Here is a 17,174-nt window from a genome sequence, read left to right as displayed (position 1 = left end):
GCAATTGGGAAGATTCCGGAAGAGAAGAGTGAAGTGTCAATCCAAAAGCTTATCAGCCCTCATACCTAGAAGCTTATTCCTGTATCAGAACAGCACCTCTGTCATGGCGAAGGGGACAGCTAGCAGGGACTGTGGAAGAGCAGTTACACTGGTATCACAAGGAATAGCAGAGTTGTCACTATGCAGTGTTGGACAGCTATGCAGCCTTGGACCTCGTCATCACTTTGGAACAATTCTGGAGATGCAGAATCTATCCTGTTTCCTGACCCAGTACTGGGTTAGTCAAGAATTCTGCTCCTTGATACGTGTCAGGGCCAAGGAATGGATGACAGCAGTTATGAACTATGCTAAACTTGGACCAGGATACTGGTACCAGGGCTCTCTGCGGACTTCAGGAAAACAGGTAACAGAAAGATAACAATCCTAATGGATGAGTCAAGTTGTCAGCCTTATGAAGGCAGCAAGCTGCAGAATGGATAAATTCTTGCACTGCTACCTGACAGCTCCACATTCCTACCTTTACAAATCCTAGCATCAATGATGGTAATTCTTCCTCTGATCAAGACTGACATAATTGTTACTTGTTTAGTTACTTGCCAGCGTCTTTAGAAGCAAAGGTTTGGTTTTTTCTCCTTTCACCACTTCAAGAACTAACAGGATTTAGAGTCATGCAGGAGAACTATTGCCTTCAACCCTATGAAAGGTCTGCTGCTGTTAGCCTGGTTCACTTGGAATTATCCACTTAAAACACCGTACCAGGATACAAGCTCCTTCAAGGCACACGGGACACTGAAGCCCAACATGCCATCCCTAGTATTTCACAAGAATGAGTCCTGCCTTCTGAAGTCTTTTCAGAGTTTCATTGTCTCTTCAGCAGCAGGTCATTAAGATTGACTCTGGCCAAGAACAGTATTAACCTCACCTACACACTGCTCTCAAATAGGTAAACCCCCCCAGACTTGAGCCTTTAAGTTGAAGGGAAATACAGAGTATCTGCAAATAAAAAGGATGTCAAGACTTGCATGCTGGCAGAGAAATAAATTACAAGCAGGTAGGGCAACTCTCACCCGTGTCTGTGAACGTATGTGCATGGGTGTGCACAGACACACGTATGCACTTCTGCATCCTTCCAGCCTTGACTGCAAACACCAATGCAATCTGGGCTAATTATGGAGGAAATAATGTCATTCTAACAACAGTGAGGGAAGCTCTCCTAGGAGAAAGGAAGTTTCTACTGCAAACAGAAAGACTCCTCTCCTTCCCACAGTTTTTAGCCTGACTGAAGGCCCAGACCAAAAAAAGCAACAAATGACAAGGAAGATCATTTCTACAATGTAATCCTGTTTACTTAGCCTCACTCAAACATTTGTTCTATGACAAGTACTAACAAAGCAAGTGAATTAAGTCACTGACTACTTGGACTGGGCTACAGTGGCAGCTACTTCAAGCAGCAGCAATTGAATAACCAAAAAGACAACCTACTGAAAGCCGAGACACAATTTCACCATTTTGCTGGAATACTTATACAAACAGGAACGGTGAAGGAGCTTGACAGGTTTCAGGAAGAGCGACAAGAATAATTCAACTCTAGAAAAGCTGTTGTGAGGTGAGAAGTTTAAGAAGTTCAATCTATTTAGAATATCGAAGAGATGGTAAAGATCTGTCCTGATTACAGCTGACAAGTGTTCACTTGATGAGAGGATTTATGATAGAATGGGTCTATCTAAGAGACAAAAAAAAAAAAAATATGTGCAGGATCCTAAGATTGTTAGTTGAAGCTAGATGATTTTTAAAATAACTTGCATGGTTTTTAGTTTTGCATTGAGCTTAATAAAACATTTGATGGAGTATCTGCTGCACCTCTCATGGATTTTTTTAAAACTGGGAATGGATGTCTCTTTCCAAAATATGACCTCTTGTCCAAAAGCAAATCAATGCAGGAACCACACTGTCAGATTTAACCCTGCTGCTACAGGACTGCAAGGGTTATCCTGGCCCAAACTCTATGAATCTGGTTTTAGTCCTCTAATTAAAAAGGGGAAGGGGGAATGAGAGGGAGACTGCTTCTCAGGCTGTTTATTCCTCAAACTCACCAATGCAGATAGTTAATCGAATAGCTCCAGTGGTCTTCAATATGCCAACAAAATGAAGAAAAGCACATTCCTACATATAGCCAGGGTAATTTCATTCCACATATGTCTGCAGTGATGTGAGCAAGAACAGATTGCTCCATCACAGGCATGTTGTTTAAATTCCAGCCGCTATCAAGGTATTCCTGAAAAATGAACACAACAGCCACAGGTTTATACAACATGAAGCAAAAAAAACAAAGAGAGAAAAACTATCAAAAGAGAAGCAGAAAAATAAGTGTCTTTCCCAACTGAAAAATTTATGAAATGGGTCAATGAATCAAAGAACAAAACCTCCATTGTCTTTGCTCCTTTCACGCACCTGATTCTGACCTGCTTTGTTAAAATGTATTATTATTTTTTTTTTTAAGTTCAGAAGTTAATAAATAACTTCTAGGATAAACCTGTGACTTTTCATATCTCATCACGGCAAATTTTATTTATTCAAAACTCTGATGTAATTCTTCTCTTCAAATACTGTGCCAGCTACACAAAACAAACACTTTGTGACCCAGTTCCATTATTGTCCTTTGAACCAAAGAAACTTATTTGATGAAAAACTGCAACACAAGAATACACGGTGAACTAATAAAGACCTACCTCCTCTTCTGGTCTAACTTTAAACTTCCCACCCCTAACTGGGAAACCACTGCCAAATTCCTTTGAAGCAATATCAGCTCCATATTCTACTGTCACATCCTCTTCAATGGTACTAACGAGTCTCCAGAATTCCTTTTCAACCAGCTCGGTGGGGACCATCTAGGCATAAGAAGGAAAACAAGGAGTATATACTGGGGAATCACTATATAAAAAGCATGTACATGAAAACTCTCTCAGAGAGGAACCTCCATTAGCTTGAAGCATTTCCCCATTTCAAAACCATTTCAACAAAAGAAAAGAAAATGTAGCAGAAATGTGGTTCCACCCAGGACATGCTGCTGCTCTGCTCTCTCAGGAATGGGTGATGGAGAGTATTCCCTTCCTTACAAGAACTTCCTCAGAAGTGAAAAAAAACCCAAACCAGAACAAGAAGTCAGTGGAACAAGAAACCATGACACCAGCAAGAACAAGGATTCACCGATGTAAATGAGAACCCCTGATTTGCGATTTTGTCCCATTGAAAACTGCAATTCCCCTCTCCCCCTCAAAAGTTATGTATTTTAACTAAGCACAAAAACCTTAGATTACATCACGTCATCAGAGTAAATACAGGAACATACATGTACGGGCATGTTAAAATAGTCCGACTTGAATGCATCTGCCATTTCTCCAAATGTACGAAGTGTATAGTCTCTTGCTGCTTGTTCAAAACCAAATGCTTCTTGAGGCTTATTACACTCCTGCAATTAAAAATATAATTATTTCTGTGATACAAGACAATCTGAGCTCAGATTTTACACAAATGGGCTACTATTACAGCATCTGATGGGCAAGAAGGCAGGACACCTGACCAAAACAAGATTACTTCCCCAAGTTGCACAGTCAGAAGAAGAAAGTACTGCTTAATTCACTATTCAGTATACACTTACAAATCTGCATAAACATTAGTGAAGTAACATGCTCAATTCCTCCTTCCTCTAGAGCTAAGCAAAAAAAAAAAAAAGAAGATACACAGACCCCCACAATGAAGCACCCAGTGAGACTCCCAATTTTCAATACAGAGGAAAGGTGCCGATTAAAGCCCAACATATTCTTTAAAGGCATAGCCATTTTTGGCTCCAAAGTATCAAGTAATAGCCTTCCAATCTGAGGCATGCCCAGTCTTCATTTTAGCTTTACCCTCTATCACCTTGCTTGCACTACCTTAATAACAAACTGTATTTCCAACCCCTAGGATAAAGTGTAAAAAACACCCACAAAACAAAAAAAGTAACCTTCAGCCTAACTTTTAGGCTTTGTTGGATTACCTGAGCCAAACACTGGGGACACCTCCAGTCTCCTTTGGGAACATCATGAAGGGGTGGAATTAAACAAAAAGTATGGTAACTGTCATCACAGCCATCACACAGCAGGAGACGGTCCTCATCGTTACCGCTGCCACATAACAGGCATACATACAAGTCCACCTGCAACAAAAAATTGCCGGAGAGGGAATGTGAGCACTTACGGTAACTCATGGTAGAAGAGCAGTTTGGTAACTTGGTCATCTGTGGCATTTGCCAAAGATTATTTTTACCTCATCTCTGAAGTGGAAATGAGACAAGCAAACACAAAACATTTACATAAAAAGTTTAAATAACCCCCTTCTGTAATTTAAGGGAGGACCGCATGAATTGCAAGCTCTTCCATGTATTTTTTTCCCCCCCCCCTGGAAAAAGACAGAAGACTTGATTTAACCCAGCAGCGCTGTGGATTCCGCAGGGGCAACCCAGCCCAGCCCATGGCTCACAAAGCCTTTTTCTGGTTGCTCTCACATGCAGCATGTATGCACAGATGTTCCACCTCCCCGCCCCGAGCCCAACTGTCTGGAGCCTCAGAAGAAAGAAGGGGGTTCCTCTTGACGCGAGTGTTCCTCTTTTCCCCCAGAGACACTGGCCAAGACCTTCATTTTGATCTGGAAGGACAGCAGCCTCCCAGCGGAGCCTTGTGCCTTGGGCAGGGGGCAGGTGTTACAGGTGTGGGCTCTGCCGAGCCCCAAGAAAAGGCACAGGCACCCCAAACATGAGCAGGGCTGTCTGCTGCCTGTCCTGCGCCTTCGCTAGTGACGGGCTGGAAGGCTCTTCTCAAATGCAGAACAGAACCACAAGGGCAAGCGGACCCTGTCGTCTTATGTTGTTAAAAAACGCGGCAGCATCTCCTGCTTCTCCCCACAAGCATGTTTTTGTTTGGGGGGTGGGGTGGTCAAGGCTTCTTGTATTCGCACATTTCATTCTCAGGTATCTAGCCATAGACGTGGATTAAACAAAGAACACTTCTGGTTTTAGGAAGGACCCAAGAGGTGGCAGGGACAGAAAGAATCTCCGTATTATCTTCTCAAGAGTGGGACAAACTACCATTGCTTTCAGTTTGGCATTTTTTTGGAGGGGGAGTGGTGGTGTCTGGAGAGTTTGAGTAGGAACAGGGTTTTTTTAAGAAACATTTGAACAACAAAGCTTCCAAGATAGTGCTGAAATTGTGGGTGTCGGGTCTGCCCGAGAGCCAGGTGCCAAAGCTCACTTGAGGTTAAAGGGAATGGGGAGAGATCAGCTCACAGAACCACCACTTTATTTGGACTCTTCTTTCAAAATTTTGAGACTCTACCTTGGAGACAGAAAACAACTTACTTCAGTTATAGATAATGAAACTTAACTATCCTGTCATTTTCAGCTTTGTAACAGCATGAAGCATTCTGAGTATGTCTATCCCAGCCGGCACAGATACTGCTTTGTTTCAAGCACAGGGTTACATGAAGAATACAAGAGTCCTTACTATGACATAAATGACATGAGATTTCAGTGCACACCTAAAGGAAACCCAGAAACACCTGCAATCAGTACAAAGCAGCAGGAAGGCAGAAAATACTCACAGCATTAGTGGGTTTTTTAGATCGGACTTTGGATTTGTCTTTCTCTGGCTCCCCAGCATGTTCCCTCTTCTCAGGAGGTTTCACTGCGCTATGCATTTCTTTTTCTGGTGCAACAGAAAAAAAATCCATGAGGATATTACAAAATGTTTTAATGCTTAGCATTACTTGCTATTGTTTATTGATTTGTTATTTCTTGTTAGGCAGCATAACGCGGAGTTATTTGTTGAATTATTTGTTGTCTCATACACACACTTTGATTTGAACACCTCCAATGCCTACAAGAAGCCAGTATTATCAGAAAACCCAAGCACACAATCACGAGCTAGCAATGACTATTACAGCTCACATTTTTTGAGTGGGTGTTTTAAATCCCATTTAAATTAATTTAAATTATGAGTATCTTCATAAGCTAAGTTTTTGTTTCCACGTGATGTTAAAAAAATGTGGTTGAATTACTCCATCCATTTTACAGCAGCATGTCACATGGAGACATGAAACAACACTCCAGCTTCCTACGACAATCTTCACACTTTAGTTTCTTCTAGTGATAGCTTTCATGAAAACGTATCATCAAAAGACGAGCATGCAGCAGAACAGGCCAGACAAAGCAGTTCCTCTACAGTCTTACACTCCTACTATCTAACGTCCCTAATCAAGTCTTCATTCCTGACGTTATAAAGACCCAGAAAACCCATACAACAGAATGTGGAGAACCCCAGGGTGCTGGTGCTGAAGACAAGGGAGCAATGAAGTTCTTAGCTGAAGTTACAAGTGAGCTAGAGGCCTTTGCACCTGGACATGAGACAGTCCCAAGCATTTCTCGGAGTCCAAGAGCTAAAAAAGATACTAAAGAGAAGAATGTCTACATCTATCAGAAATTTAAGCATTAAAAAACTGTCCAGAGCTTTTTCCTTCTACTCTTCAGGAGGAGAAAGTAAGAGGTTAATGCCTAGAGATACTCCTAACAAGAAAAAAAAAACTATAAAATTTTAAAAAAAGACCACAATCTACATGAATACTTGGAAAGACAAAATATTTTGAATGAACAAAAGAAACTAACTAATTATTGATTAGTTGTAAATGGTTGCTATATTTGCTTTGCCAAATTATTTGTCAACAAGCTTATTCTTCTGTTTGGTGACATTAAACATTTCTTCTCAGTCTGAAATTATTATTTCTTAAGGTCAGATAACAACAGACTCAGGACTTTTGATAGACACAATTTAGAAGTCATATTATGGGAACCTTATTGTTCAGTTCTCAACATACTATCTTTTGCCTTCATTTCCCGATTTCAAATTCTTTCCTAAAAATATCTGAAGTTCAGTACATTCTTAAAAGTGTTTCCTCTATTTAAAGATAGTGGATTGATGCTAGCTATTTAAAATACGGATTAGAAACGTGGCTCAAATCTCATTTATGATTGCTCCATAAGAGATAGTGAAGTTTCAAAAAGTAGAATTTTTTTCAACTGAAAATATCTTCAAGAAAACTTAGAAAACATCTTACGTTTTCTTAAGAAACCACTTACAAAACAAACAAAAAGATTTCAAAGCCAAAAAAGAACTTTTACAATAAATTCCAATTTTAAAATGAAGTTAACAGAAGTAATGTATTTTTTGTTAAATACTTTGAATTGTTCCTACTGCTGAATTCAACTCAGGTCTTAAAATGAATTTATACAAAGTAACAGAAATCGCATTCACATTTTGTTTCGCTCCCCACTTGCCACTCACCGTTTTCACATTTTGGAGGTGCACATCCCATTCTACGTCTCAGATTGTGAGTTCTGGCTTCTGGAGGGTCAGATTCAGTTTTAATATTGGTTGCCTGAAAGAAAGGAAACAAAAAAGGAAAAAAAAAAAATCAGTAATGCCCCTAGATGGAACACCTTTATTTCACACCTGTATTGGGGAAAGCGTTCACTGCCACCTGAAGTCACAGCTGCTCACCCAAGCAGGGGCAGAGGGTTCTAGCATGTGCAGCTGGTGCTGCAGGAAAGGCTGCGCACCCAGGGATCCATCCTGCACCCCGCAGCTGCTGGGAGTCTCAGGAAGGGAGAAAGTCCAGCACTCTGATGCCCATTCCCACCTAATTAATACTCTGCAACTCCCTACAGTTGAGTAACTCTGGTGGCCGATGCTGCAAGGTTTTAAAGTACATATTTCAATACTCACAAGAGCTGTGAAAAAAAAAAAAAGACAATTTCATCTTCCAAATTAAAAAAAAATAATAATTCTGCATACGATTCTTAATCCACTCTGATCAGTGCTGAGAGGACTGCAAAGGTTCAGAGCACCAGCTGATGTGAGACACAAACACTTCGCAGAGGTACAACGGAGGTCTTAAACCTTGTAACCCGACTTGTTCAAGGAAAAAGCCAGGCAGATGGAAGCCAGATAACAACTCTGACAACTTCATTTACTTACAAATGAATATATCTAAAAAGGCAACCTGACTTTCTGAAATGCTTGTATTCCATTTTTTTTTTTTAAAAAAAAAGGGTTCAGAGAGAAATAACATAGAGAACAAACTGTTTGAAATGAAATCCTACAAACAGCCTGTGCCAGTAACGATACCATGGGTTTAGTTTTATTTTAGTGGAACTTGATAAGAAACAAAGGAGCAAGGAACTTGCGGGTTTTCATAGATTTTCTTTTTCTCTTGAGAAGCAGAACATGCTCTGATCTTCTAAGCAGGGAACTCAAGTGTGTTGTGGAACTTTCAAGACAGAATAAAGTTTTTCCATTTAATTTTTTTATTTCTTCCCTGAAGTTTTGAGACTGTGGGAGAATATTCCCAAATGTCTCAGCATAAAGATGGGTTTCTCCAATACTGCTGTTTTTTAAGCCTAATTTAAGGCAATGGGGTCATGCGGCCACCCTTGCTACTCACACAAGCCAGTCCACTACCAGCCACCCCCTGAACCCCAAATAACGGGACTTGCTGCCCCAGCTATGCAAGCGTGACTGCCAGCTGAATCCATCAGCGGGTATCTGAAGGGGCAGGGTTTGTCATTGCTCTGTTTGGGGAGGTTTTGGTAGGCTTTTTTGTTTGGTTGGTTTGGATTTTTATAGAGGTGGTTTTAACATTATTTTCCTTTCACTTTTTGTGTTCTTTATGCCTTTATGAGATCAGGCAGAGGTCCCATGGCTTAAGATATGCCAAAAAAATATTACTGTTCATTATATTTAGTAATACTGAATCAGGATGAGTTTGCACCAATCCTCAAGCAATGCAATAATAGATGTCCCATCTTCTGCACCTTTAACTTCTATGAATTGCATCCGTATTCTGTGCTTAGGGCTATATTTAGCTTCACAAGAGCATTTTTTTTTTTTTTTTGCCTGAGCCTTTTATCATACCAATGTATCTCACTGTCACTTCCACAATATTATTCTGGTCTTTTACACTTACCTTTTCTACACCGAGCATGTGAACACTCTGCATTTCAAAACCAGCCTATGACTGTTATTGCTTTTTTCCTTTCTAATTATGAACATCATCTCTTCAGTGTTTACTCACCAAGTAGGAAAAGGCAAGGCAAAACTGTATGCGTCTTGCAATTGCAAACTAACACTTATCCCACAGGCTGTATTTTTTGCTAGTAAGAACGATTTACAGTACTTTCCTGTAGTTCACTTATTTTAAAGGTTTACACTAGATGGTTAACCTTTGAAAAGCAGGAAATGCTAAACATGAGAATGAACCTAGGTTCTACAATTTAAGACATTTACAAACCCTTGTATATCTCATTAGAGCAAAAAGTTGAGACACATTAACCAAACATTACTAATTTGCATCAGGTCTGGGCAAAAACCAATTGCTTGTAGCTTTGATCTAGAATAAAATGGATTTAATCAGACTACCGGACTTTGCACTGAAATGGAACAGAAACACATTAACAAATCTTAATTTTTGGAAATTATTACCTTAAAACACTACAGCTCCTTGCTAACAGAGTGGGTACATGCTGCCTAACTCAGCCTTAGCTTTGCACGTTTCAATTCTATTCTTAATCAAGTATATTCTTTCCACAAAAACTAGGTGCATGACATCAGTGCTCAGGGAAAAGAGCTGAGAGGGTAGCCTTGCATTTTGGCTAAGTATGGGCAGTTAGTTTCCACAGAAATGACAGAAATGTGCACTCTTTGTTAGTCAGTGTCATCTGTCACCCCTCTCAGAGGAACAGCTAAAATTTTAGCATGTGTTTGCCTTGCTGTTAATCTTTAAAGGATATATGAGAGCTAGCATCTTTCAACCACAGGCAGATACTTCAAATGGAAAGTTTCAGATCAAACTACTGCGCTCTTCTCAGAATTGTAAGTCTGCTTGTAACCAGGTATTTGATTAGAAAACAATTAAGGTTTTTTAAAGCCATCTTAAGAATTAGCAGACTTTGTAGGCAGAATTTGTAACAGTGAAGCTGTACTACTTGGTTGTAACAAACACCAAGACTACAATAATGGAGTTAATAGAGACGCTGAAACAAACTTAAATAGAAATCTGGATTATAAACAAAGAGTCAATCATGACCTTCCTAACTCATGATGTCACCACTAATAGGACAGTCTCCCGGGAACAAGCCTCTCCGACTCTTCATCTGCTCAAACAAAAGAAACAGTAATCTCTGAAGGCAGGAACATCAGCCTGGAAAGGCTGAAGTCACAGTATTACAGTTTTCCAGCAGTGAAGGAGACACATCAATGATCGCCTAAAATACGCCTTCACAGGAGAACTCCATGCAGATATAATCAATACATTTGTCTGTTTATCCAAATAGATAATATTTCTTAAGCACATGCAAGAATAAGCTTGTTTGATTGTACAAAACCATACCGACTTAACGTTATGCAATTTTTTCCTTCTATTGCATGGTCAAAGTATCGCAAATTGATAGAACTCAGAGGAAAAAATGAAATGTAATAGCACTAATGTAAGAAAAACCTTCTTTGCTGTAACATCTGGCTTCAACTCATGAAAGATTTACAGAAACCTCCCAACATGTTTAGAGAATAACTACTGTTCGCTGCCTGTTCTTTGAGGAAATGACAGAGATCAAAGCTGCAAAAGATATGCTTCACTTCTAGAATTTGTCACCTGTATTTGTGTCTGAGCTCCCTATTATTTATAATCATGCTAAAAACATTATTATAGTGTACACACTTATAACTAATGTGTAAGTGGAACAGCGTCAGTAGAAGAGCCTCTCAGCACTCCAAACCTCAGTAACACACTTTAGAGAAGTATCACACAATCCTTACCATACTATTCATTATCTGTGAATTTATGAACATTTAGGTATGTGTAACAATTACAAAGAAAGAGATAAAACAGCTGTTTATTATGCATATACATTTAGCAATCCGATCGAAATAACATTTGTCCTGTAACTTAACTTAAAAGTCGTGCCACGCGGCTGGGCAAACTATCACTGCACTATGGTTTCAAGCTCGGCCACGGCAGAGCACTTGCCCTCATAAAGACAGATCCTCTCACCTCTGCTCTCAGGCGTTTTGCTCGACGAGCGGGTGGACAAGTCTCAGATGGCTGAACAGACTGTCTCTGTGGAATATCATGGGGCTTATATTCCTTGTCCTTTGTGTCACTGGTGAGATCTGGTTTCTGCAGGCACTAAACAGACAATTTGATTACTTGATTTCTGCCTCCACTTCTAATACAAAGTTTGTGTAGAATAATTTCCTGGGTAACGTGAAAGAACCTAGGCAGGGCTTTACTTATTACTGCAATGAGTTAATAAAAACAGTATTTATGACAATTGTAGCATTACCTGTTTGAACAGGTCGCAAAATCACTTTTTCCTGCCCTTTTACTGAATGCAGTAACCATAAGAAAGGATTTTAAATAAAGCAGAAGTCATCCTTTAAATGTTATGGGCAACAAACATTTCTCTATGGGAATACCAATACCAATTCTTCTAGTAGATGGTGCTTTTGGAGACTATCAACAGCATACTGGAAACTGCTGCAGTGCCCTCAGGTTGCATTACTGTAATTCCACATACAGAAAACCGTAAAAGTAAATTACAGCCTATCACGCATCCCTTTCTAACTGAAATACCATTTTGTCTGAAAAATGTTGCAGAAGCTACAAGCTATATTCTCTTTATGTTTCGGAAAGGACAACTCTGCTGCATGAATTAAAGGCAGAAGGGAAGAAGGAGGTGCAAGAACAGTTTTAGTTCTTTCAAGTTGCTGAATGAACCCATTTAATTGCTGAAAACTCTGCATACATTTGGCAAGAAAACTAATAATTAATGACAATTCCAAGTTTGTCAAGCCACACAACATTCAGTAACAGCAGACAAAACATAACAGTTTTTAATGAGTAAACAACAAATCCTAAAGAACTAAAAAGTCTTATGTTGTCAGGAAGTATTTCACATGAGTCACTGGATCCACATTTCCATCGTTCTGTTAATCTGTTGCCATCACAAGCATTTTCTCAGCAAGAGAGAAACAGGACAGGAACTGCAAGAGAACCACTACAGCGGCGTAAGGACTGATGCTCTGTAGCCAGCACAGAATCACTTTCAGAAACAAATGATAGTCAGAAGGGGGGATGGAAAAGGAGAAGCAGCAGTATTTCATAAGACAAGCCTATACTGAAAGAAATAGGTATTTAACAAAAAAGAAGCACCAGTCAAGGGTAGCAGGATATCATTAACCATCCCCCCCAGACAGTCCACAACACTGCTCAAAAACACCGCTGGAATTTCTCTTTTTTAGAGCCGCCTTCAATCTTAAGAGTTTATAAGCTCTAGACTTATACTTTGAAAGCAAATGTCTGACTTAATTTCAACATTAAATACACAAAACCACCCAACTTTGCAGCTCATGCTCATGAGCAGCAAGTCCTGGCTGATGCTCACAGTTGGGCACGCTCCTGTGCTGCACACTTGGAGGACAGAGCACTGCAGCTGCCTCTTCAGAAGAGCATTTCCCCTTATCAAGTTCACACTGAAAGGAGATGATGTGAATTCACATCAGTGGGAGAAAGTAAAAAATTTCTCAGGACAGAAAACAGACAAGCAGAAAAGACAAGCGAGTACGAAAAATATAAAAATGAGAAAACAGAAAAGCAAATGAGATGAATGCTACACAGAATGTTGCCAAATTGGATTGCTTGGATAGAATTTGGTTCCTTGACTTGTGTCCTCACGTGAAACCTAAATCTTTCACTAAAAAAAAAAGTTTCTACTCCTTATAACAGAGGACATATGATCCTTGAAAGCAAATACCTAGAAGGCAAACAGCTTTTCCTAAACAAAAGAGTAATGAAACCTTGAAAGATGAAACCCTGAAAGAGAAAAACAAAAAGCATAACTTGCCTCACTTCAGTGTACTGTCCAAACAACAACAAGCAGCACTGTCACTGTTCACTGAAAAAGCCCAGAAGACATTTCCTAAACATTGAGATCTCAACAACTACTTAAGCAGAAACGTTTCCTGGTGTCCCAGCACCCAAAGGCTAAGCAGCAGTATGAAATGACTGTTTTATTAACTTTGTCAGCTGTACCTAGGAAAAGGAACTCCTCGGAACCTGCTTTACTCCTAGACTGACCTTATCAACTGCAAGCACGCGCCTGTAACCAAGGTCACTAGCTGCCATTTCTTCAGTCCTCCTCTCCCCCAGCCAGCAGAGCCTTTTTGTTAAGGTTAAGATTCTATCAATAATTTACCATAAGCTCATCCTACATATTGTGATCCAGCCTGTGATCATGATCTCATTATATTCTGAGAAGATGGTTGCACATACAATCCCTGAACTCCAAACGGTGGCAGAGAGTAAATTAAAAGCCCATCAAGGTGAAACCATGAACGAGCAGATCCTTCAGCAGGCAATCAAAGGACACAGCAGGAACGTTCACAAGGCCTCCAGGATGTCAAAAGATGAAAAAAAAAAGAAAAATAGGGACAGAATTAATCTCCTCCAGGTTTAGATGTTTATGAAGCAGTAATTTACACATAAGCTAATCACCCAGGCTCCCTGTACTTGCAGAATACAACTGGCCTACCCCTGCTACATAGCCACTTGAGGATAAGAGCAACCAAAATCCAGAGGTGCTTACTCTTCTCCAGTAACAATAAAGGGTCCTAGAGGACTCTCTCACACAGAAACATCTTTATTAGAGGCATACACATATAAATCTTTGGACATGAACCTCACTCGGGACATTAAAGCCTTAGTTTGGAAGAGACCAGACCCAGAATCACTAAACCAGTCATATTCATTGAAAACCAGACCACCACAAGACCACCTCTAGCCCCCCAGACTGTAGCTGCATTTCAAATCATGCAAACATCTGGCCAATGCATCACAGAAGGTGCACTGACAAAAGATTTTGGACACATCAGTTCACATAGGGGGACATTTATCCCTCCGGGCATAGAGCATGATGCTGCAGCACCACACCAGTGGTTACAAGGGCTGAGAATATAAGCGAGGCACTGACAGAAACAACCAGTACAGCAACAAGTTTACTGCAACCACTCTGGAGACAAACATCCAAGACCTGTCTAGTCCAATGTTTCAAGATAAGAATAAAATAAATACACCCCTGTGGAGAGCTGCTTTGAGTATTGGAAACTGGTTGATTTAAGGCATTTTTGCCGTTTAACTGAACAAGAGCTTTAATAAAAACATGCAATCTGTTAACCTCTGAACAGCTCCTAGTTTCACTATGTTAGTATGTATACAGAAATATCTCCAGCTGGGACATTGGTCAAAATAACTCCTGAAGCCAGTTTAACATATATTTAAGCCACACAAACAATTAATGCTATACACAGAATTGGATGAAATTTAAGTTATGGCATTGTCATCAGTGGAAACAACATTGTTCCATATTTTCGGCTTTTGCAAAAAAAAGTCAATTAATATTGACTGTTGCAATGAATACTGCAAGTACTACCAATTAAAAAAAATGTTAAAAGAATCCAGTGAATGCATGCACTAATCTTTTGTGGATGATCATCCTGACTGCATGAAGAGTTTCTCTCAAAAGGCTTGCTGAAGTCTTACAAGAAGGAACTACACATCTCAAACTGAAGCTGTCAAACCGAATAGCTACATCTTCTCCAAAACCAGAAGTCACAGATGCTTAGATTCATAGTAAAGCACTGAACAGACATACAATAAAATGGACACCTACACAAGAAGCATCTGGGAAAGCACCACTCGCTGAGAACACATGGAAGCAAGCCAAAAAAGAATCTCATCCAAGATCCTTCCTCAGAAAACGTACTGCAAAACAAACTCAGTTGGAAGACAACATTGTCAGCAAGGAAAAAAAAAAAAAGACAAATCTTAAAGAGCAAAAACTGAATGAAACCCAAGAAATTTCTGTGGATTCTGTCAGTCCACTGAAAATATGTATCTCTGCCACATATGGGAGGGGAGTATCTTAACAGCTTTTGGGGGGAAGGAGTTAAAAAAAGAAAAGTTACGCAGACATACGTAGCTTTTCCCAGAACTGCACCCACTAAACCCATCAATTTGGAACAAATGTCAGGTGCCTATTGCAAGAAAGAGCTTGGAAAGTTACACTTAAAAAGACTGACCTTGTTTGAGAAGGCTTTTCTCTTCTAAAAGGGTCCACTACTGAGAAAACCATGAATGTAAACCACTAACTGCGTGACAGACACTCACATGGGGAACCTACATTTCCAAGGAAGTGTGGTACCACATTAACTTTTTTACAACTTTTAATTCTATCTTTCCCTGTGCAACTGCACCTGAAAAATATGAAAGCAAAGCTAACTGTCTCAAAACACACCAGCTTAAAAAAAAATAAAAATCCACATTTACAGACCTAAAAACATATGAGGTTTTTCATGAAATGCCTTCAGAAAATGGTGTTGCTTAACGTGAATGTGTTTGAGGCAAGGCAAAATATTCTGATACAGCAGCTTCCCTAGCACAAAGATTTTTATATGCAACACTATTTTGTTCTTATCCTCCTTTGGCAAAACACTCAAACCTACACAAGTTAAATTGTTTTTTCTGAAGGGTCTGCAGAATCTAGCTCTTCTTCACTGAGAAGTGATCATTGCTAGCTAAATAAAAATCCTTCAATTCCAACCTTTCTTGACTTATGTCAACTCCCGCCCTCATTTTGGTAGCTTTATGTAAAAAGCTAGTGTTGATTTCTGTAGACAGAGACATGCTTGTAACAGGATTAGGGCTTTTACTGCTTAAAAAAGGTCAACACGCCTCTCTTTGGAAGACCATCGTGGAAAGAGTGCTTCAGATAAATAAAAATGCATGTTGGCAACTGCAACCTATTTTGGTTTTCCAAATAAATCACTACTGCTCTAAAAGAAGAGCCCTATTCTTCATTAGAGATTATGCTGCTTTCACTCTCCACAAACCCTGAATTTTGTTTTAATGGCCAAATCTAAGCAAGAAGGATGAAGATTTAAGCTTGAAAAAAAGTCACAAGCCACCCTGTTAACTACACTGCAACACCCATGAAGCACACTTGGACTTGGGACACCCTTAGTGAAAGCAAGATGAGTTACAGCCACAGAACTGGCAAAGTTTGATACAGTTCCTCAGTCACTCAATGTGTGCAGGCCATATGTGCACATGACCCAGAACACTTGCTTTATCAGAGATAGACCTATAAGGACCTGTGAATATAGTCTTATTTTGCATTTGACAAAACAGGATTAAAAAAATTTATATAGAAGTCTGAAAGTCTGTTATGAGGCTTCTTCTGTAAACGACAGAGAAAATGCAAAAAGATAGTATTCAAAGCAGTCAGCAAGAGGTTATCTTGAAGAGTACTTCTAAAAACTTTACTTTTGATTAAAAGTTTGCCTGTGGTTTTCTGAATCGCTTGCATCAACACCACAGACTGCATCTTGTCGCCTGCACGCCATCCATAAAGCATAAAATGCAGTCTTTGGAAATATTCCATTACTAAAATATATATATATATATATATAAACAGACTGGCTACTAAATTAATTGGACTTCAGTTAGCTTCAATATAGCTTACCAACAGGCTCGCTCCAGACTGGAATAAGTTGTAAGGATAGAGAATGCGCTCGTAATGTGCGCGGATGTGCGAGCCCACAGCTTTGCCAGGAGCAAATCCCATCCTAGTGGCTATTTTGGTCCATTTTCTCTCCTTGCAAACTACATCAAATCCTCCTTCTTCTGCAACTAGCTAAAAAGCAAAAATAAAATGGTCATATGTTTAATACTAAAATTATCAGCCTTTAAGGAAAGCACTGTTGGTTTAAAACACAAGACAACACCACAACTGCCATTTTAAAAACCTCAAAACATGAAAGCTTTTTAAAAGCTGTAACTGGAACATATAAACATATAACCTGTTCAGGAATTGTAAACTTGCTGAATTACTTTACAAACAAGTCAGCACCTGTATTAGCTGACCAAACAGTAATTCAGCTTACTTTTGAGAATTTGCCTGGCTGCAATTTGTCACACCTCTACTTTGTATTCCAACACAACTTTCCAGCACAGTACAATCAGTTCTTCTCACTGGA

The 17,174-nt window shown here is 39.6% G+C and overlaps 1 protein-coding gene across 3 annotated transcripts in view; it reads right to left on the bottom strand.

Annotated features, from left to right (window-relative positions):
* Nucleotides 1-17,174, bottom strand: part of KDM5B (lysine demethylase 5B) — a 55,375-nt gene that overhangs the window by 23,189 nt on the left and 15,012 nt on the right. For 2 of the 3 annotated variants that reach the window (XR_005107856.1, XM_037410275.1), the window contains exons 4-11: nucleotides 16,661-16,831; nucleotides 11,134-11,268; nucleotides 7,371-7,464; nucleotides 5,635-5,738; nucleotides 4,037-4,195; nucleotides 3,350-3,469; nucleotides 2,730-2,888; nucleotides 2,094-2,275 (exon numbers count right to left, since the gene is read on the bottom strand). Coding sequence is in view for 2 of the 3 variants with exons in the window: in XM_037410275.1 (XP_037266172.1) it covers nucleotides 2,094-2,275; nucleotides 2,730-2,888; nucleotides 3,350-3,469; nucleotides 4,037-4,195; nucleotides 5,635-5,738; nucleotides 7,371-7,464; nucleotides 11,134-11,268; nucleotides 16,661-16,831 (1,124 nt within the window). In the remaining variant the exon portion in view is untranslated. Of the gene's footprint in view, nucleotides 1-2,093; nucleotides 2,276-2,729; nucleotides 2,889-3,349; nucleotides 3,470-4,036; nucleotides 4,196-5,634; nucleotides 5,739-7,370; nucleotides 7,465-11,133; nucleotides 11,269-13,336; nucleotides 13,474-16,660; nucleotides 16,832-17,174 lie in introns of those variants that run through there. The other variant, XM_037410276.1, reaches the window with a different exon arrangement.

Source organism: Falco rusticolus, chromosome 17 (genome assembly GCF_015220075.1).
Source record: "Falco rusticolus isolate bFalRus1 chromosome 17, bFalRus1.pri, whole genome shotgun sequence".
NCBI classification, from domain to species: Eukaryota; Metazoa; Chordata; class Aves; order Falconiformes; family Falconidae; genus Falco; species Falco rusticolus.
Note: the sequence above shows the minus strand (reverse complement) of the source record. Positions and strands in the feature narration are given on the sequence as shown.